At 44.6% G+C, this 22,781-nt stretch overlaps 1 protein-coding gene and 2 non-coding genes across 3 annotated transcripts; all 3 read left to right on the plus strand.

Moving 5' to 3' along the window:
- The first annotated feature begins 2,821 nt into the window (after nucleotides 1-2,821).
- TPT1 (tumor protein, translationally-controlled 1) lies at nucleotides 2,822-7,536 on the plus strand. Its single transcript, XM_014838876.3, has 7 exons — nucleotides 2,822-3,086; nucleotides 3,449-3,749; nucleotides 4,014-4,087; nucleotides 4,663-4,853; nucleotides 5,277-5,382; nucleotides 6,222-6,338; nucleotides 7,328-7,536. Exons 2-7 carry the CDS (start codon nucleotides 3,722-3,724, stop codon nucleotides 7,328-7,330), a joined length of 519 nt encoding a protein of 172 aa, XP_014694362.1. The 5' UTR covers nucleotides 2,822-3,086; nucleotides 3,449-3,721; the 3' UTR covers nucleotides 7,331-7,536.
- LOC123289989 (small nucleolar RNA SNORA31) lies at nucleotides 7,120-7,249 on the plus strand. The gene has a single exon (XR_006534271.1). It is a non-coding gene; the product is annotated as a small nucleolar RNA SNORA31 (small nucleolar RNA).
- An 830-nt stretch (nucleotides 7,537-8,366) lies between the features above and the next one.
- On the plus strand, nucleotides 8,367-8,500 carry LOC123289990 (small nucleolar RNA SNORA31). The gene has a single exon (XR_006534272.1). It is a non-coding gene; the product is annotated as a small nucleolar RNA SNORA31 (small nucleolar RNA).
- Nucleotides 8,501-22,781: the final 14,281 nt, after the last annotated feature.

Consider the following 22,781-nt stretch of genomic DNA (forward strand, 5'->3'; position numbering starts at 1 on the left):
AATCACAATTACTGAGTCAGGCCCTGTTCTGGTTGCTTGTGTAGAGCAGTTAACAAAACATAGCTTCCTGCCTCACAGAGCTTACAGTATAGAGCTCTGCGTCCAGTGAAGTTACCAACCATGGGTGTTTAAATTTAAATTAATTAAAATTAAACATTCAGTTCCATAGTCACAGTTAGCCACAGTTCAAGTGCTCAAAAGCCACATGTGCCTAGTAGCTATTCTTTTGGACAGAACAGATAACAGAACATTTCCATTAATCCAGAAAGTTCTTTTGGACAGCTCTGCTCTAAAGGAATGAATCTTGCCTTGTAACTTGACTAAAGTAATGATCTGTTAGCAGAGTATGAAGGAACTAGGGGGAAAAAACAATACGAATTCATTAACATATCTCAGAATGAAAGGGTTCAGACCACTATTCACAACAAGAATAGTCCATGTGGCTAGTTCATTCCTAATCACCTTCTGCCACAATCATACACTGCATTCCAACCCTCTCTACTTAATTCCTTATTAAGCAAACCACATTTTCTGTAACTCGACTGCTTTCTACACTATATCTAATCAGCTAGGAATTTCTCATCCTAAATTAATGGTATTCTGGTTTGCAAATCAGTCTCTTAAGAGTTGAGCAACTCATAAGTGAGCAAAGTGACCACCTCTAAGCTGAGAACCAGACCCTCTGCACTGGGGGTACAGCAGGGACTCCTAGCTGCCTACATTCTTCCTAATAACAAAATCCTGTATTTAGGGTGGCAATGAGCCAGTGTCAATGAGCTAGAAGACCACAGTTTGCTGCCTTCCTTGCAACTAGATGCATCCTTGTAATTGTTCATGGGGCATCTAGAATATCTTCTTAGAAGGGAAACACACAGCTAGAATGCGTCCCTTCTGTCCTTCCCTTCTTCTCACTGCCTACAAGATGGATGTGATGGCTGGAATTCTAGCATCTACTGTAGACCATCTAGCATCCACTGTAGACAGTGGAGAAGAAAGGAAGATCCTGGGTCTCTGATGCCCATGAAGCCACCATGACTTATAGCTTCAGTCTGAACTGCAGGTCCCTGAATTTCTTTTGTAAAAGAGAATAAACCATTATGTGTTTAAGCCGTTGTAGTCTATCCCTAATTGATAAAATGGTCAACCCTCCCGAGATGCTTTTCTTACATGAGAACTTGTGTGAAGAGGCCAGAAGACATTGTCTTTGAAATCTCTCTACTCGCGAGAGATACCAAGTCATATTCAGCCGTAAAATTTAGGACAACCCTAAATTTTGTCAGAAATCACTGCTTTGTAAGGAATAAAATGTTATAAAAAAATTCAAATGATGCCTTGTAAAAGCTCACCAGTTTAGATAAAAGCCAAATCCTTGCAATTTTGTCAGTGGCTTGCAATTTGTGACTAATTTTGCCCTATATGTATTACTGGTGTTCTAAGTAGGTATTTTCAAGGTACAGCACAGATTTTCTAGACCACAGGAAAGAGTTTACAAAATATCCTGAAATTCAAATCAGATTTTCCTAAGATTTTATTTTTTAGGCTGTCTAGTCACTGAATTGCCATGAACTATCAAATATGAACCTGAGATAGAAATCTCATAAAGACACAAGTTGAATTCTTTCAGTGATCCACTACAGTAAAGAATGTCTTTAGTACTAAATCCCCAAAATACTTCCAAATAATATAGAGGGTTAATGGAATAGTTTCAGGAATATTTTGAAAAGTAATAAAATTTGGGAAGAATCATGCATCAAATTCAACCAATAATTATTGATAACCTAGACATTTTTTTCGTTATCTTATTTAAATCCCCAAAGCCCTTTTAACTCACAAAAAATCCATTTTATACTTAGGCTTGGGGAGTCTGACTTTCCCAAGGTCACAAACCAGTAACACCTAAAGCCAAGATTCAGCCTAGGGTTCTTTGACTTAACGCTTCAGGACTTTCTCACTGTGGCTGTTCTTATAAAACTTGAAAAAACGTTTTCACTTGGACATAAAATTGGAGAAGGGTAGAGGGAGTCATGTTTGAGGGTACTGTATGAGTGAATGGGAATCTTTCTGAATAATTGGAAAATGTTAAAGCTGAGGAAAATAATTAAACTGTGATATGCCTGGGATAAAAATCTGTTCCCTTCATATATTCCAGAAATAATCAAGAGGTTTGAGAGATCCTTCATAGACCATCTGTCAGAAGAGGTCCATTTGTTTTCAGAGCCCCCTTATGCCACTTTTTAGCTTCCTCCTAGTTACCCAGTGTCCTCTGGGGTGCCCAGTGCAGCCCCAGATCCCATTTTCCCAGGAGCGTCCCATTTCCTAGCTCTTCTCCATTTTGACTCTTCCACTATCTCAATTCACTGTCTCGTGCCCTGCTCTTTCATAACGGTTGCTCTCGCTTACTCTGGAATGCTTTACTGTTGGATTTAGGGAAAATTGTAATATGTTATAATTGCCTGATTCTTTTACTAGAACGAAATTTTCTGTTCTGACGGTAGGACTGGATTTTAACTGTTCACAATTGGGATCTCTGTGCAAATCCCAGTGCTAGGGACACAGGAGAGCATAAAAATATCTGTGGAATGGCAAGCTCACGCGTTTCATTTGGCATACAACTTCGCCTTAAAGATATGACAAAAAGGGAAATTGGGTTTTTTAAGTACCTACTAATTGGGTCTAAAGTCCAAATAACTCTTGGGCTGGTGGGAAGCTCCCTGCTTTTATGTTTAACCCTCTAGCATCTGGGACATAATTCCAACTTCGTCTTAAAGTGACAACAGACTCTTTTTTCAAACAAAGGACATAATTCAAGACAAGTGCAAACAGAAAGGGGAAGAGCGCTTCAGCTGTCTGCCTCAGGAACCCGCAAACTCTCAAATACGGGATTACACGGAGATGGAAAGCTGCGCCAACTCCGTGACACTTAACTTCCTCCCCAAGTCCCTTCCCGCAGATCTTGCGACCCCACGACTGTCGCCGGAGGCTACCGGGACGACCTGGACCCCACTACCCGCATCCGAAAACTCCAGCTGGGGCAGCCGCTGAGGCAAATGCGGAGAAGTCCTCTGAGGCCCTCGGAGATCACAGAGGTCGGTCAAAAGCCCCGGCCCCGGCTCCCCTCCTCGAGGACACCCTCGCGGTATCGCAAGGCCTCAAGAGCCCGTCCCGCGGTAGATACAAAGTGCCCGACTGCAGCTGACATTCTCGCCCCAGAAAGGGGTGGGAGCCTGCGCTAGGCGAGGCGCGGGGTGGAAGCTGGAAGAGATTCCATCTACGCCCCACCCAGGCCCAGGGCCCGGCGAGGCAGCCCCGGAGATTAACGGGCAAAACCCCAGACCCCACTTGCCTCTTTCTCTCCCCGTGAGGGCCCGGGAGCTCCTCCCACCTCCCTGCAACCATAGCTCACAAGAACCCCCGGCGCGCTCCGCGGAATGCCGCATTGTGCCCCTAGGTCAAGTCCCCGGATGCTCGCCTCCCCTGCCCCGGCCCGAGCTGTGGTCCCGCCCCCCGCGCGGCTTTGCGTGCCACGTCACCGCTTGCGGCACTTCCGGAGGCGCAGCGGGCGATGACGTAGGTGGACGTGCCCTCTATATGAGGTTGGGGAGCGGCTGAGTCGGCCTTTTCCGCCCGCTCCCCCCTCCCCCCGAGCGCCGCTCCGGCAGCACCCCGCTCGCTCCGAGCTCCTGTTAAGTTGCGCCGCCGTCGTCTCCCTCCGGCCGTCACCATGATCATCTACCGGGACCTTATCAGCCGTGAGTCGTGACTGCATTACCCTTCCTGGCGCGCGCGGGCGACGGGCGTGCGGGTGGGGGCGGGGAGGACGGACGCCGCGCTGTCGTGGGCCTGGGGACGCCGGCGGCCGTCCCGGGAGCGGGGAGGGCTCGGTGTCTGGGGACGCGGCGCGTCTTGAGTGCCCGGGCAGGGGCGGGGGCCTCGTGCGGCCGGCCGGCACGGGAAATGGCGCTGGCCCTGGCCCCCGGGCGCTCGGTGACGGGCGGGTCTGTGTCCTCGAGCAGATGATGAGATGTTCTCCGACATCTACAAGATCCGGGAGATCGCGGACGGGCTGTGCCTGGAGGTGGAGGGGAAGGTGAGTCGGAGGGGCCACGGCGCGGGCGAGGCGAGGCCGGGCAGGCTCGGGTTTCCGCCGCTCCCCCGCCCGAGGTTGTGCAATCCTCTCCGCTGCCTCCTGGCGGAGGAGACGCACTTTCCGGGCTCGGGTTTTTCTAGAAAAGTGGAGGCGGAGCTGAGGCTGGAAATAGGTCCGCCGCCTGGGCGCCCATCCTCCCCCCGGGCCGTCCGGGACAGGTTGTCTGTGGTTTGGGAGCCCCAAGCCATTCAACGTTTGCCTACTCCCTGCTGGCTCGTCACCCCGTAGCAACCCGAGACCCCACACGAAACTTCCACTTGGTTGTGAATGACCCCGTTTTCGTTCCGGTCAATAGACAAAGAATTTTTGTTGAGTTAAGATGTTCCAGGAAATCAAGGAGTCATAAATTTTTTTCCGCTTAATGACGTTTTCGTGGTTTTCAACAAGAACGAAGAATGTTTGGAAGGATAATGAGTTTGTGAACTGCTGGCATGGCTGATTTTTTGGATTTTTGGATGTGTTTATGCCAAGGTCAAGGATGTCTTCTGCAACTAAGTTATTTTTTCTTAATGCAGATGGTCAGTAGGACAGAGGGTAACATTGATGACTCGCTCATTGGTGGAAATGCCTCCGCTGAAGGCCCCGAGGGCGAAGGTACCGAAAGCACAGTAATCACTGGTGTTGATATTGTCATGAACCATCACTTGCAGGAAACCAGCTTCACAAAAGAAGCCTACAAGAAGTACATCAAAGATTACATGAAATCGTAAGTGACACTGGCACAGCCAGCTCATGGCTGGGATGCTGTAGGGTTTAGGGATTGACTGACTTTGAGAGGTTCTTTAGCAGCAGCAGGCGCACTTGTGAAAGGCCTTTTTTTTTAATTGATGAGCTCACAGGGGTGGTTGCTTTTCTATAAATAAACTAATGAGAGCTACTGGAGCATGCAGTTTGGTTTTGGCTTTTCAGATAGTACTTTGGAAATAAGTTATTATGAGATTCAAAATTGTGAACAGTCTTGAAACATCTGTCCTGTGAACTAGTAATTTGATTGTGCTGTGTTATTTTGCTCCCTGACAGCTAGTTGCCCTTTTCAGTATGTGTTTGTTTTCGTTTGGATTTTTTACTTAATGAGATTTATTTTGCTCAGAACTCCATACGTTAACCTATTAATAAAACATTGTTTTAGAATCAAAGGCAAACTTGAAGAACAGAGACCAGAAAGAGTAAAACCTTTTATGACAGGGGCTGCAGAACAAATCAAGCACATCCTTGCTAATTTCAAAAACTACCAGGTAAATACCTTAAATATTTGGATCAAAGGATTGTACAATTTTAGCTGTGAGAACAAAAAATTAGTTATTTGATGAATCTTTGATGTAATTAAGTTGTGGATATTTTTCTGGGCTTTTGAGCAGTTTAAATAATTGAGATTCAGCTCTAGCAGTTGAGGCTGTAGAAAGTAATGTTCCCTGTTCCCAAGGGTGTTTCCAGATCTTGTCTTCTGATTCCAGAATCTCATCCCTACTCGCCTCCCAGATCACATTTCTCAGTTCCTTTCTTGAATTGCTTGTTAACCTCTTAAGTGGTCTTCCAGTTTCCTTTCCCTTTACAATTCCAATATGTCTCATTGCCACTGGAGCTCTTTCTGATCTGAGCTTGTTCTGTTGGGAAACTGCAGTGACTTCGCCTTACCTCTAAGACATAAACGAAAAACCCATCACAACCTCGCTCTTAAAGTTTCCAGCTTTTACATATTTTCTGGCCATAAGAGAACTTTCCCCCTGTGATGTGCTGTTTCATTGGTAGCCTTATGTTCCCTGTGCTTGACTGTACCAGGCTTTTAGGGTTTGGAATTGTGTATGTGGGGCTGAGAGAGAAGTTTGCAGAAAGCCTAAAGTGTTCCTGGATTGCTCTGTACTCATGCTGGTCATTATTAGTGCTTTAATTGGGTGAACAGAAGTTTGATTAGTGAGCATTTTTTCTTCTAGGGATTAGCGCCTTTAGTTGCTGAAAGTCTGCTGATGAAATTGTGGTGTTCTCAGCCATCCTTTTTTTTTGTCGTGGTTTGTTTTGATATGACATGTCTGTATATAACGGTCTAATTGTGGGTATTTGTTGTTTGCTTCCTAAGTTCTTTATTGGTGAAAACATGAATCCAGATGGCATGGTTGCTCTGCTGGACTACCGTGAGGATGGTGTGACCCCGTATATGATTTTCTTTAAGGATGGTTTAGAAATGGAGAAATGTGTAAGTATAAGGAAGTGGGTTGAAATCAGTAAAGTAGAAATAGAGATATCTTAGGTGTGGTTCTCCTTGTTTCATGCCACTGGGGTAGTTAGACTGGATTCTACAGCATTCCTTTTCAAGTGTTCCTCTTACTTTGGGGCTCTAAAGAGGGTTGTGTTTCACGTGAAAAATTTTATGGTGCAGAGACTTAGAATCTTCTTTAGCTAAAGAAAACTTTATCATCAATGGTATTACAAAGCACAGCTTGAATACTGGAGATCAGAGACAACACCCTGTGTTGATCTTTCCCTCTAGAAATGGCCTGTTGAAATCAGACTGCCTTTTTCTTCCTATTCTGCCACACAGACATGAGTGTCAAAACCTTTTTCGCTTTGGTTTACTGATAATTGACAACTGGTCATTGAAAGCCTTGATGTTAACTAGCTATTAGAAGGTAGAGTTTCAAGCTGGCTGCTGACTCAATATGGAAATTACTGTAGTAAAATAAATGGATGAATGTCTGCTATGCAAGGAATTGCTGGAGGCAAAACAAATGAAAGCATTCATTATCCTGGCTTTCAGAGGCTTCCACCTAAATTAGGAACAAGATAAACTTCAGGCCACACTAAACAAGATTAGAGTCAATGATGGACAAAAATGTCTTAGGACAGTACAGATGGCTTGCTAAAGGGATTATGCAGAGAATATCTGAGTTTTTGTTGGTAGAACAAAGTATATGTGAGTGGGACTTTGCTCAGAATGAAACTTTCTGGAAAATGTGCTGCCTCTGGTGAGGGTGGCTCTGCATCCACTGATAGACCTTGAACAATTTGCTGTTGTTCCTTTGGTTTGCACTAGGATGCGAAAGAAAGAAATCCCTGCGCTTTCTGCCTGTCTCTGTGGCGGCTCAGATTGAATAGGGGAATACATCTGCAGCCTAGAAATGTTAAGTAGTTTCATATTGGAAAAAAGTGTTAATACAATTTTCCCTTTTTTTTTTTTTTTTACAGTAACAAATTTGGCTATTACTTTGGATCTACACCTGTCATAACTGGCTGCTGCTTTTCATCCACACAACACCAGGACTTAGACAAATGGGACTGATGTCATCTTGAGCTCTTCATTTATTTTGACCTTGATTTATTTGGAGCGGAGGCATTGTTTTTAAGGAAAAAACATGTCATGTAGGTTGTCTAAAAATAAAATGCATTTAAACTCATTTGAGAGAATGCCTCTTAGTTTAATCCGTATTTAAATCCATCTTGTGTAGTGTTCCTGGAGAAGCTAGAGCCTGGTTGTAGACCACTACTAGAAAGCATAAGACTGCCTTCAGATCACTTCTACAGTGAAAACTACTTCCGGGACTGGAATATAAAAACCAAGAACCACAAGTCTTAATTCTGAGTTGAAGTAAAGGGAAAGACCATGCTCATAGCAGTGCCAACATTTGAAGTGGATTCCTCAGACATTTCATCACCTCCAAACGGAAGTAGTTAACCCTGGAAGAGATTACCAAAAGAATAAAAAGAGACTAATACAGTTGGAAGCAAAGTATTGTCTCAGCTTATTTATCCTAATTCAAGTAGACCCAAGTTCTAGAGAAATCTAGATGTCTCCTGGAATGAATGCTTGTCAAACTCCTTGGAATGGGGTTGACAAACTGGTTTGTCCTGCCACCTGTCTTTGTATGATTTTAAAGTGGTGGTTACATTTTTAAGTGGTTGAGAAAAAATCAAAGTAGCTTATGGGATGTGGAAACTTACAAAATCCAAATTTGTGTCCAGTTTTATTGGAACACAGCTATGCTCGTTTGTTTGTGCATTGACTGGCTCTGATGCTGCAAGAGCAGAGATGAGTGTGACAGAGACCTTTGGGCCTCAACTCCTGAACAAACCATGTGGCCCTTTACAGGAAAGGTTTGCCAGCCTCTGCTTCAAAAGATGAAACTATAGATTGAATATGGGATAGCTGGTGGCAGAGGAAAAAGCAACTGTCGGGGCAGTATATTGTATCTGGGAAGGCTGTGGGTATCAGAACGAGTATATGAAAACGCATCTATTTGACAGACCTGGAGCAGTTACTGTCTGCTGCTAAGGTTTCCACTACAGATGCAAGAAAAAGGTGTCCTCGCGCTTGCTTTCTGTCTCATTGTGGCAGCCAAGATTGAATGGGGGAATACAGGGGAAAAACATGGAGAGAATTTTTGCCACTTGGAAGTAACCTTGTAAACAGTGAAGAGGCTGTTTACTCCAAGGAAGAATCTAAAGTTTGAGTTTACAAGGGAAGTGTTGAAAAACCGTTCCCCTACGCCTTTGCCTTCTGATTGATTACACTTTTAAAAGCTTATAGCTTAAAACTAAAGGCAAGCGAGAGATTCTTGTATCTGGTCATGTGGCATGTGAACCCGCATGAATCCAGTGATTTGGCAATCTGGAATTTGTCTTAGTGACTGAAGTCCATTGGGTGGTTCAGAACCTGAGACTGATACAAATCAGGTTGGTAGCGCCCCCCTCCAGTCAAGCTGATGGCAATTTTAAGCCTTCTGATTTCTGACATTAGAATGTAGGTAAAGTGCCAATCACTGATCTAGGAGGCCTCTTGCCCTCTGAAACGTGGTAATGGGAGGATTTTCAAGTAGTGGTCAACGCTGTGGAGATGAAGATAGCTTGGTAGTGGGAGAGGTCTTGAGGTTACATCTGAGCTAAAACCTGATTTAGTGAGCTAGTCATGGAAAAGTCTGCAAGAACAGGAATAGCATTGCAGAAGCTTTCTTCAGGAAGTGAAGAGTCCAGGTATTTGCCTAAGGATGCTTATTTCTGCTCTTTTTCTAGTTACTCTTGAGTTATATATATTCTCTTTTTTTCTTTTTCCTTTTTTGTTTGGTGAGGAAGATTGGCAATGAGCTAACATCTGCCAGTCTTTATTTTGTATGTGGGATGCTGCCACATCCTGGCTTGATAGCGTTGCACAGGTCTGCACCCAGGCTGCAAACTGTAGGCTGCAGAAGCAGAGCACGCAAACTTAACCACTATTTTACCAGGCCAGCCCAACTCTTGAGGTATATTTTGTGCAAGAAAAATATGTGAATTCTATACACATCATAAGGCGTACCATTTTGTGTCATTGATGCTAATTTGATTTGGGCATGTTCTTGGTGGCCTTTAAGCCCTAGGCTTTGTTACATAATGAACAATAAAGTGGAGAAAGGACTTTTACATAGGGTGGTCTAGGAAGGCCTTTGTAATACGATAATCGAATAGGAACCTGAAAGCAGGGAAATAGGCTATGTGGATATCTGGGGGCAGAGCATTCCAGGCAAAGCAAGTGCAGAGTCTGGAGTGTGCTTGACATGTTCTGAGGACAAGGTGGCCAGTATGCTGGACCCAAGATGGAAAGAGGAAACTGGATCATAAAGGAAAGCCACAGGAGGTCTTAGAGCAGAAAGGTGACTTGATCTGACCAAAAAGGGTCATTGTGGCTGCTGGGTAGCAGGGAGAGCAACCGTGTCTAATGAACATTTTTGGGTGAGAGAGTGGCTTGGTCTAGGGTAGTAGTTGTGCAGATGGGTGGAAATTAAGGTAAAGACAACGGGATTTGCTGATGTGTTGAATGAGGTGAAAGAATGATTTCACAGTGATGCCAAGCGTTTTGTCCTGAGCATCTGGAAGAAAGGAGTTAACATTCAGAAGAGGAAGACTGAGGGTGGGAATCGAGTTTGGGTTTGGACAGGTTAAATTTGAGATGCTGATTCCTGGTTCGAATTGGGTAGGCAGTCGGGTATTTGGGAGGAGAGTGGAGAGGTCTAAGCTGGAGAATTGAAGAGGGTGGGATGGTCTCAGTACATGACATTTGAAGCCGAAACAACTGGGTGAGACCACCTGGAGAGTGGGTAGACTCAGCCTGCCAACATAGGGCTGGACCCACATGAACCAGCGGAGGTGATCTAAGAAGGAACTGCTCCTGAGCTGGGAACCAAGGAAGCAGCCTCCTGGAGGTCAACTGGAAGAAATGTTTTAGGAAGGAGGCAGCAGTCAACGGGGTTACCTGTGGAACACTGGTCAAGTAGGATGAGGACTAAGGTGAACACGTGGTTTGAGTAACAGGGAGAAAGCCTGGTTAAAATGGCTCAAGAGACCAGCAATTTCACAGGCAGCATATTGCCCTTGAAATGTCTTAATACAAGTCCATGGTTTTTATTACATGTGCATCTGCTTAAGTAATAGGTGTGTGAATGACTCACATTTGAATCATTAGGCATTTTTCTTAAAATCTAGTTAAATCCCCAGTAAATGTTGTGTTGATGTAAACTCCATCATCTGAACTGCAAGGTTAACCAATAACTCTACAAATTAAACTGGTAATGATCACAATTATGGTAAAATTGAAAGAGGAGCCAAAACCTCAAGCAGCTTGGGGAAAAAAACCCTGATAAAGCATCCTTCTAAAGTTCTGAGCATCTGTGTGCATGTGCATGGAGCTGAGCGACTTTGGCTAGCAGCCAGAATACTGTCTGTAAGATGGAGCTAAAACAAGGGGGACCTGAACTCAGTGACTATAAAGTTACGCTTACTAGGTCACTGTTGCACAACCCTTAATTCGTGGTAAAAGAATGGCTGACAGCCCTCTGATGGGCCGCAAACCTATTCCTGCAAAAGAGCTCAGTTTTGTGGCAATTGGCATGTTTTTCCAGAGACTGCCTGTAAGAACTGAGGGCCCAATTTGATGTTTTAGGTAGATTTGTGATCTGGGGCTATGGACCATACTGGAAAGCAATGAATTAAAAACTTTTCTCTTGATACTGCATAGAAATGTGAGCTACTTTGATATTTAATTCTTTAGGTAACATTTAGCATTCCACTATTCCAAAGAAAGTATTTGAAGTGTTTAACATACACAACTAAAGAAAAAGGGTGATAAAGTTAACTGCTGTTGACAGCCATCTCACTAAGGATTCTTCAAGCTTGGAGTTGCAGATGGGGTTAATAACGCTGGTGGTTTATATCTGTCCCACCGAATTCCTCCAAGTCCCTCCCTCAGGCAGTGCAGCAATAGTGTGTGTCTGGCTGTGCTTGTTGGTGGCATGCTTTTTTTTTTTTTAGATTTTATTTTTTCCTTTTTCTCCCCAAAGCCCCCCTGGTACATAGTTGTATATTCTTCATTGTGGGTCCTGCTAGTTGTGGCATGTGGGACGCTGCCTCAGCGTGGCTTGATGAGCAGTGCCATGTCCGCGCTCAGGATTCGAACCAACGAAACACTGGGCCGCCTGCAGCGGGGCTCGAGAACTTAACCACTCAGCCACGGAGCCAGCCCCTGGGGGCATGATTTTAACTACTGGGTCGATCCAGTTTATTTCCCAAGAGTCTGTATGTAGATTGTGGATTTGTGCTATTATCCATGGTTTCATATAACAGGCCTGGAATTGGCGTTTAAGATTCCTCCATATGCTGGGGATGTGGTTTTAGCAGGATTCCATACAATTCAGTGAGGAAATGTCAACTGAGCCTAGGGGAAGATTCTTCCCGAAGTAATTGCCTGTTCAGTGTTTCCTCAATTACTGCTTCCTCCCACCACCCCCTCCAGGCTTGACATCTCCATTCGTTTAGATATGCATAGTGCTCTTTTTTCTGAGCTTTTGAGGTAGAGCAGGGAAGACAGACTGGGGTGAACGCCTTATGCAGTGTTTTTGCATGCATGAGTCACAGTTTATGGGTGGAGTCAGACTTCAGGTGACTCACTTGAAGGGTCCTCTGACGGAGAGGACACACCACAATTGCTAGTCAAGAGTGCAGTATTTTTTTTTAAAGATTTTATTTTTTTCCTTTTTCTCCCCAAAGCCCCCCGGTACATATTTGTGTATTCTTCATTGTGGGTTCTTCTAGTTGTGGCACGTGGGACGCTGCCTCAGCGTGGTCCGATGAGCAGTGCCATGTCCGTGCCCAAGATTCGAACTAACGAAACACTGGGCCGCCTGCAGCGGAGCGCGCGAACTTAACCACTCGGCCACGGGGCCAGCCCCGAGAGTGCAGTATTTTTAATAGTTCTAGTTCTGTAGAACTACTAGACATTCAGTCCTGAGGTGGGTTTTTTTTTCTTTAAGGAAGATTAGCTCTTGTCCACCCATCCTCTTTTTGCTGAGGATGATTAGCCCTGAGCTAACATCCGTGCCCATCTTCCTCAAGTTTTTATGTGGGATGCCTGCCACAGCATGGCTTGACAAGTGATGTGTAGGTCCGCACGGAGGATCTGAACTGGCGAACACTGGGCTGCCGAAGCAGAGTGCGCGAATTTAACCACTACGCCACCAGGCCAGCCCCCAGTCCTCACTTTTTAACATTTAGTTTGACACTAGAAATCCAGTGGTGTACTTGGTGATTTTCCTCATGTAAAGACAGCAGACATGTCCTGGTTTATTAATATGCAAGCCCTAGCTTTTCGACTGCACCTTGCACATGGCCTCATCTGGAGCGCTGGGTTATTAAATTATTCTACCCAGTGCAGAATCTACCATTCCCTAAACAGCTGGTAGAAATTTGACCAGTCGCAGAGAAAGCTGGTATTTTGTGGACATCTATTCAAAACAGGGCTATACATGTAATTTCCTTTTCCTTGAGTTAACATTAATTTGGAAGTCTCCCTCAAGAACTGCCAATTTGTCATGTAAGTCAAATACCCAAACTAATACTCAACCTGGTGGAAAAAACTAGCAAGTGAAGGGGAGAAATACTGCACATGAAATTAAAAGGAGAACATTAACACTTTTGACTGCCTCACTGAGGTAATGTATATCAACAGATGGCAAGTATAAAATTGGAAGCTAAGAAAACTCAGCTGTTGCTGGGAGGCATAGTGTCTTTCTCCCTCACTTTCCTAGCACTCCGTCCTGCCTAAAGCTCCTCCATTAGGAATCCGCAGGATGGAGTTTTTCGAGTGGAAGCTGTGCTGGGTGTCAGAGCCCTTGGTGACTGCCATAATATCAGCAGGTTGGTAAATAACAACTGCTGGCATCTGTTAAAAGCAAAAGTGACTAAGCTTTTGAAAATCGGTTAAGTAATGTGCGACCTGTTCTCTGCCCCACAGACGAGGGAGGAGGAAACAAAGGAGGACTGGGTGTGAATGTGAGAGCAACAGAGATGTTAGCATCCTAAGCACAATGTGGAGGCTTGTTTGTCTAAGGCAGTTACTAAACCCTCTGGTTCATGGGGTGTGAGAGTTGTGCCAAACTCCTTCCAACTACTGCTTAGCTTCCCCTGTCAACGTCCAGTGATAATTTTGCTCAATATTCTCTCCCCACACCTCGGTTGCCTGTGTCTAAAGCGCCTTCCTATTCCCCCTACCCAGTCTCCTGGCCATATTCACTGATCTTACTCTGTAACGCACCACACAATTCACCACTCCCCTTGGTTTCCTCCTGTTTGCAGCGCGCGCAGGGCCAGCCTCATGGGCATGCAGCGTGTGCAGTTGCCCTGCACTTAGAAGGGCTGCGTGCTTGGTTTAATGCTCTGCTTTCACTGTCTTGGAATTCCTAAAACAAAAGGGCCCCCCATTTTCATTTGGTACTGGGCCCCACAAATTATGTAGCAAGTCCGAAATGCATGCATGCGTGGATATGAGAGGTGTGTGTGTTCTGTTAGAGGTTGGAAATTGGTAGGTGGAGCAAGATAAGTTCAGAAGTAGAGACAACTTGTTGGCCAGTGAATTTTGGTCTCTTGTGCAGATGATAGGCAGGTGACCAATGTATAATCAGATTCACTCAGATATACTAAAAGTGCAAATGTAAGCTTTGAGTATATAGATTTTGACATTTGACTCTTCTCCAAAGGAGAAATGTGAGAATAGCTGTGGACTCTAAAAAGGAATAGGACAGTTTTAGGGGTTAAGCACCTCTACCAGACTTTGCCATCGCAGATAGAGAATTTTGTTGTTTCTAAATCATAGTTAAGATCCGTGAGCACACAACCCAGGAATGACCCATTTGATGTAGTAACTGTTTCAATAGGGTTATTTCTCAAGATGTATCCAAACTGCTAGCTGGGACTTGTGCATTTACTCATTCTACTTTGTATCTAGGTGTAGAACCTGGGAAGGTATAAATAGAAAAGGGTTTTTCTTTTTGTTTTTTTTTGAGGAAGATTAGCCCTGAGCTAACATCCGCTGCCAATCCTCCTCTTTTTGCTGAGGAAGACTGGCCCTGAGCTAATATCCGTATCCATCTTCCTCTATTTTATGTGGGACGACTGCCACAGCATGGCTTCACAAGTGGTGCCATGTCCACACCCAGGATCCTAACCGGTGGACCCTGGACTGCCAAAGCAGAACCTGCGAACTTAACCGTTGTGCTGCTGGGCCTGCCCCAGAAAGGAATTTTTTTAAGGAAGAAACCTGCCATTGCCTCCAATATAAACGTATAATGAAATTCTATACAAAGCCCTTCATAATTGGGCCACTTGCCTACCTGTTCAAGCTTACCTGTCCCTCCCCATCTGCCGTTGGCTGCCCCGACTGTCCCTTTGCATGAGCTCTTCTTTCTCCTGAAAAGTCCTCGTGTTCATTTCTGCAAGACTGCTGCACTTTGTTTCATCTCGGGAGAGTTTACCAAGTCCTGCAACCCTCCCACCCAACCCGCACTCACGCTTGAGTGAGGTGACCCTCTTCTGCTTTACTGAAATCATTGATTCCTTGTCCTTGCATCACCGTTATTCCTGCAAGTAAGGACAGGTGTTGGCAGTCTTCCTTGTTTGCCAATGGCATTCAGGAGGGATATGCTGATAGAGTAAAGAATGAGATCTCACTGGGCCCTGAGATGCTTTGGGCCATCATGTTCCCTGGGTCGCTCCTGTACTTTTCAAATGCAGTCACTAAATTTGGAAAAGTGGATAATTAGATGAGAATGTTTTGGTCTGAAGAAGAGCAGTATCTTCTACCTGAAGTGTGTTTTGCTGAAGCCGTTAGTCCTGGTACCTAATCTCAAAGTAAGGCATGTATATGATGTCTCTAGAAAGATACATAAAGATAGAAAATCTCTGGAAGAAAACTGGAAACACTCTAGAAGGGAGACTTTTCACTGTGTACCTTTTGTAATTTTTGAATCAAGTGAATGTATTACCTACTCATTAAATGAATTGAGTTTTTTTAAATGCCGAGCCCCACGTCAAACCTACTGAAACAGAATGTGTAGCTTTTTGAAAGTCCCTCTGGGGATTCCACCACCTGCGGGGGGCTAAGGAACCACAATTGTAGCAGGAAGTACAGAACTATCTAGTGACTTCCTTAGACAACTGAGTGGGAAACTGCCAACATGGTTGGCTTGTAGTTGCTGCCCTCTTATTAGAACAAAATGTAAAGCACCAGAGTGGAAAGGAGTATTAAAAGTCAACAAATTCTTCTACTCAGTGCTCAGGGGCCTCAACCCACGGCCCTCTTGACCCAGGTGCCCTGAGCGCCCTGCAGTGCTCCAGGTGTGGCTGGCCCTCATTTTCCACGTGTTCTGCTTAATGCAATAATATTTGAATGCAGCCTAAACTTACATTTGGGTTTTTTTTTGGGGGTGGGGGGGGCGGGGTGTGTAACAGTATTACATAGGTGACTCATACTGAGCTTTCTACCAGCTAAAACTCCGAAGTCTTTCTTCATGACTGCTGCCGCCCCCCAGGCCTGCCCCGCACATACACTGGTGCGGCTGGGTTTGAGCGTCATATATAGGAACTCATGTTGTGATATCTTTTTTCCACTTGGCACACCAGATGTTTCAGCATCTGATTTGTGTTATACATGTTTTCCTTCTTAATTCTTTTTTTTTTTTGAAATTCCATTTTAGATTTGCTAAAACAAAATGAAAGATGATGCCATTCTGCATCAATTTGGCAAATTTAAAAAAAAATCAGTATTTCAATTTCTGGAAGAAAGCATGCGGGATGAGGATGGTGCAGTGGCAACATTTTGAAATCTGGGTTCTAATTAAAGCCCCACCACTTACTAACTGTGAGAACTGCAGCATCTTAACTTCTCTAAGCCTCAGTATCTTCATCTGGAAAACAGATGCTAATACTTACCTTGGTGGCTGATTCAGTAAATGGAGGCCATCACAGGAGTGCCTTTACCATGAGAAGGTCTTAGAATGCTGGTCTCTACTGTGAATTAGGTGCGAACTACAGGATGCCTGTTTGCATTCTCTGATTTTTGTGTAGCCCTGAGAAAATATTTCAAGAATATGTTTAGCCCATGTGCATTACCTACTCCCTGGTTGCTGTCCTCAAACCCTATTTTCACTCAAAATCTCCTTGCCATCACACACTTAGTGGTTTGCTGGAAGCATGGGCTGTGGAGTATATCTTGGATGGGGAGCCATGAGCCCTGGTTCCAGTGCTGGCTCAGACTCCCAAGGCCACAGAGCCTTATCCAAAATAAGATGATTAAACTAGATGAGCCCTAGTTTAATCTCTAGGTCCTTTCCATCTTCTATAAATGTCTACTCACTGAGCCTCTAAGTCTATGCTTCTCTATTAAAACTCTTTTGAGCTACTCTTAGACTTGCCCAGGGTTAACAAGTAGTTAGATGTCACTTTAAAATGGGCGAGCCTAACACCTTCCTGTACAGCATGAATCTCTTCTCTGAGTGCTCATATTTTTTTTGTTTCCAAAACAAAACACTGAAAATGCAGAGTTGATCCCAGTCTTGAAAGCTGGTGCCTTTTCTCTTGGTCTGTTTCTGGAAGAAGCACTTGAAAGACGGATGAAAGGCCCATAGATGCTGTTGCACCTGGCCCTGGTCTGGAGCTGCCAGATCACAGCACCACAACATTTTCTTTTTTTTTGGTGTTCAAATATAATTTATTCCTCATCTGTCCCCCTATACGACGTGAGCCCTGCAAGGGAGGGGACGAAGCTGTCCAGTGCACGGAGAAGCGTCTGCAAACACGATGACAAAACATGCCCCTCTTCTCACGTTAAGGCATTTGTGGCATCTGGATCGTCTCTTTGCTGTTCACTTCTCCCTCCTGCGGCCAGCCCGCCATGGGGGATGCCGGAAACTCCCTCAGCACTTTCAACAGGCACCCAGTCTGGGAGCAGGATGGAAAATATGTGCCCAAGGACATTATGGAGAAGGGACACCTACATAGTTGGATAATGCTAGACATCCGAGGCCACAAATACTGTTGTCCTCTCCCTTCTGAGAACCTGAGATCTAAGAAGGTCCAGGCTTAGAGTGCTACAGAAATAGGGATTTATGATACAAAAAGGGAAGAATTTCCTAACTACCACCATGGCTATCAGGCACTGACATGACTTACTTGTTAATGAGGTTGTATGGAGTGATTAATATGGCACAGATGGGAGTCTTGCTGAGTGTTTTTCATGTCCCTTCATAGAGGCAGGGGCTGCGTGAAAGCACGAGATGACAGGCGGGGTCTTGTAGCTTTGGGACTTGATGGCTTCTCTCAAGGCCTCGCGATATGCTCGCAGTATATCGTCTTCCTTCTCTTCCTGCTTGCGCCCTCATCCTATTTTCTCCCTTCACTCCATCCTGGTATTCTTGGACCCTGCCTCCCTCCCACTAAGATTCTGGTTCTAACTGAAGTAAAAAACTAGACCAATGTCACTTATCTCATTGTATCTATCACAAGCAGATTTTTCATAGTCCTTCTTGGAGAGAAAAGAGGACTGGGCTGAAATGTTTCAGAGTTGGGATATGTGGTAAGTTGATTGAATGATGGCCCCCAAGGCCTCCCTGTATGGTTTCCCTTTGCATGTGGCTTTGTAGTTCCTCCTACCAAGAGGTGCTATCTATCACCTGCTCCTCCACCAGCAGCCTTGTGACTTGCTTTGACAGTGAGAATGTGGCAGAAATGTTAGTGCGATAGTTACAGTTTAGGCTTCAAGAGACCTCAAGCACTTCAACTCTCTTTCGGAGCACTGCCTCCACCAGAACAACGCCAAGCTAGCTGCGGGAAGATGAGAGACCACGTGGAGTAGAGATGAATTATTCCAGCTGCGATCATCCTAGAGCAGCCGGCTGACCTGCCGGCCAACAGCAGATGACAAAGCCTGGACACAATGAAACAAGGCCAGAACCGCCCAGCTAAGCTCAGCCTAAACGGCTGATTCACAAGATCTTAAGCTAAACAAATGGTTGCTCTTTTAAGGCATGAAATTTTTGGATGGTTTATAATGCAGCCTTATTTTGATAATAGGTAACTGTTTCAGGAGAAGACAAAGGAATGGTTCTGATAATTAGACCTACAATAACTCCTACATCTGTATCACCAGCCAAGACTTCTCCCCTGATCTCCAGACCGCTATATCCCACCACCTACCCTTCATCTCCATGACCACAGCCAAGCTCTTGATAAAACCCTCAGATTTACTCCTCCTACAGCCACAGACTTACCTGTCTCAATAAATGAATAACAACTCCATCTTTCCAGTTGCTCGGGCTGAAAACCTGGTCTCACCTTTGAATTCTCTCACATTCCATGTCCAGTTTATTAGCAAATTCCATGAGCTCTCCCTTCAAAATATATCCAGAATCTTCCCACTTTTCACTATCTCCATGGTTACCACCCTGATCCAGGCCCCCAGCATCTCCTCACTGGATTATTGCAGCAGCCTGCTGACTGCTTTCATGCTTCCAAATTTATCAGTCTATTCTCAACATACTTATCAGGGTGACCCTTCTAGAACTATCGGATCATGCCTCTTCTTTGCTCAAAATTCTCCATTGGCTTCCCACCTCTCCCACAGTAAAAATGCAAAGTCGTTACTATGTCCTGGATCTGGACCCTCCCATCTTGATGACCTCATCTCTCTCTCTCTCTTGCTTACTATGCTCTTCCTACACCAAATATTCCCAATGCAACTTGGGACATACTTATACTAAAAAATTATTCCTTGTTTATCTGAAATTCAAATTTAACTGGGTATACTGTATTTTACATGGCAACCCTAAGCAGATATGCTTCCTCTTCACAGACTTTGCACTGGCTGTTTCCTCAGCCCAAATACTTTTCCCCGAGAGCCACATGGCTCATGCTGACCACCTTTAAGTCTCTGCTCAAAGGTCATCTTGTCAAAATCAGAGCGGCCTTCCCTGGCCACCCCACTTAAAACTACACCCCTACCCTGGTATGCTCAACTGCTTTCTTTATTTTTCACATGGCCCTTATCTCCGTCTAACACACAATGCATTTTCCTCGCTTATTTGTTTATCATCTGTCTCCACTTCCTCTCCCTGCAAGCTCCAAGAGGGCGTGGCTTGGTTCTGTTCTGGTTTGCTCACCGCTGTATCCTCAATCTTCATCCACTTAGCAGGATGGTGCGCAATATGTTTGTCACAGGATTGAAAGGATGGAGATACTACTGATGCTGTGCAGTGTGTGGCCTGCATATGCTGCTTTTTAAAAAAATCAAAATATTTCATATCATAGCTTAACTTGTTAAATTTAATGATTACAGCAAAAAACATCAGTCCCTTTACCCTATTCCTCCCAGGCTATTTCTACTCTCTGAAGTCATCACTGGCTGCTTATTTACTGTTTTTTCTTCTTCTTCGTCTTTTTTTTTTTGAGGAAGATTAGCCCTGAGCTAACATCTGCTGCCAATCCTCTTTTAGCTGAGGAAGACTGGCCCTGAGCTAACATCTGTGCCCATCTTCCTCTACTTTATACGTGGGACGCCTACCACAGTATGGCTTGCCAAGCGGTGCCATGCCCGCACCCGGGATCTGAACAGGCGAACCCCTGGCCGCAAAAGCAGAACATGCGCACTTAACCACTGCGCCACTGGGCCGGCCCTTCTTTTTTTTTTAACTGCTTAAGTCTAACTTGCATCAACTATTACTTCTTTATTTTTCAGTTTCATGGTTTACATATTATCTTTTGACTTTCTCTCTGGAAGATGAAGATTTAGCTTTCATGCTGCCTGTAACTCTCAGCTCTTCTCTCCCCTGAGCCCCCCACTTCTCCTTCCCCATCCTCCCTATAGTTATCTCACAATTTGGTTAATTTAACAATCATGATATTGCTATTTATTTTTCCAAATTGAGCCATATGTACAATTTTTAATTTTTAATTAGTGTTTAATAGTTGCTGGAGCTAATAACTCTCATATTCCCCACTGTTCAGTTTCCTATGTACTCATCACTAACCCGTCCCCTGAGCTCTCTGCAAGCAGTGTAGGTTTCCTCCCAGCACCTGAAGCGTTCCAGGAACCTGCCAGACCCCCTGCTTATTTTCTTGGAGAGCTCCCCGGGAGCCCTCTGCCATTCTGCTCCAGGCTGGACTGGTGTCCACCCTGCTGCCCTGTCATGTGGAGACCCCTCTGCCCCTTGGCCTGGGATTCACTCCCCACCTAATCCCACATTTCCTCTTTCCTCCTTGGTGAGGCAGCTCTCTATGGCTTATGGAGCGGTTATATTTTTCTTGTTCGAGACTTGGCTTGAATAATATATCCTTATTCTCTCATACTTGATTGACAATTTGGCTAAGGATCAACTTCTAGGTTAGGAATAATTATCTGTCAGATTTTCACATTGACCCAAAACTGACTGTCTTCCAGCTTCGAGTGTTGCTGCTGAGGAGATGGCTATTCTAAGTGCCAATTCTTTGTATGAGACTTGCTTTTTTGTCCTTTCTGGGAGTTTTTAGCATCTTCTCTTTGTTCATGATGATCTGAAATTTCATAATGTTGTTCCTTGATACGTGTCTTTTTAAATTTTCTGTGAGACACTTGATCAGTTATTTCAACTTGGAAACACGTTTTTCATTTCTTGGAAATTTTCTTGGAAAAAAAAGATTCTTTTTTTGGTATTTTCCTTCCATATTCTCAGTTCTTACTTTCTGGATTAGTCAGATATGGGGTCTCTTGGGCATGCTTCTCAAGGGTGATTTTCAGTGTAATCTGGACGTCAGTGCCATCGAGGGGGCCAGTTTATGTACAAGGTGTCAGGAGGCTCAGGCATGACTATAGCAGGGCTCCGTTCCTCTCTGCTTCGATTGCATGACTTGCATGTGAAGAGACCACCTTGTTAGCATGTGGCTGTGTGTTGAAGGTCTGCAGGTAACACTGGGGAGAGTTGTAAAAAAAGTACACACAGAAGCTACTGGGGTTAGGGAAAATCAGAAGTACTTCCTCATATTTGTACCATGTTTTACAGATTGAAATGCATTTTTACATACTTTATTTCACAGAACGTGGGTCAAAATCTCCAAAGTTTCCTTGGCAGCCCCCTCGGAGTAGTGAGCGTGGACCTAGGCGAAATGGGAGACCTGAGTCGTAACTTACCCGTCCTTGAGAAGACGACCTGCCCCCTAGGCTAGACGACTGTGGGGTTTTTCGGTTTGTGTTTAGTGATTGCCGTTCTGCCTGGAGAAATGTCTGCACTGCTACTTCTCCGTGTGTTGCACTGGCACAGTGGGCTGGGTACGCTGTGCACGGCAGCGAGGCCCAGGGGAGAGTGTGTGTCCTTATGTAATGACACGGTGCTTTGCTAGGCACCCAGCCCAATTCCTGTCACCCGCCCGGCATGGGAGATATTACACAGCGACATTTCCCTGCAGTCTCTCGTAACATTAGCCTTTCCTTCTCTTTCTTAGATTTCTTTAAAACATTTCCCTTATGTATAAATAACTTCTTTAAAAAGTCTGAGTGTAGCTCTAATCTTCCAGGTTCTAGCAGGAGGTTAGTGTTAAGAAAAAGCTTCCATTTTTGCCCCATTATTTTGTTCTTCATTTATTTAATAGCGGCCTAGACTTTAATCTGAATATAGTCCAAGGTTCTGAGAGCACTGCAGGAATCTGAAACCAATCGTACTGTCAGTAAATTGCCACTTTAAATCCCGCTTACCCTGTCTGCTCACACTCCTTCCACAGTTTCCACTCCTTGGGCAACCAAAAGTTTAACAGGCAAGTTTTAATGAGCTTTTTTTCCCAATAATCTAACCTAAACTATCGGAGAAAAATCTTGCCTTACATTGTTGTGACTCCAGCCCAGTGCTGCCCGAACTATCTGTGGTAAAGGGCTGAGTTTCTTTAGATGTCCAATTTGTTGTGGACTGGTAGCAAATGTAAAATGCAATAAATATGAGTTACCAGAAAAGTGAATTAGAAAATGTAAAGGAAAAACACTCCTGTGTGTCTCCTCTACTTTCAATCTCTATTCACTTCTGACACTTCTAGTCACCAAATGTGTGTTTAAGTTTTTCCACTCACCAAGCAATTCTGCGACACCAGCTGGGTGTCCTACAATTTAACTCAATTCTGACACTGTCTACCCAGAGATAGTGTCAGATCCCACCGGTTAAGAGCTCAGTCCTACAGGACTGCCCCCCCTTCAGACACCAATCATAAGTCCAGGTTACCCATGCTTCTAGAAAATGGAGGGTCCCACACCCCCTCCTTGGGTTGGATTAATTTGCTAGAGCGGCCCACAGACTTCAGGAAAACATTTTACTTACTGGATTACCAGTTTGTT

The sequence above is a fragment of the Equus asinus genome, chromosome 11 (genome assembly GCF_041296235.1).
Source record: "Equus asinus isolate D_3611 breed Donkey chromosome 11, EquAss-T2T_v2, whole genome shotgun sequence".
Taxonomy (NCBI): domain Eukaryota; kingdom Metazoa; phylum Chordata; class Mammalia; order Perissodactyla; family Equidae; genus Equus; species Equus asinus.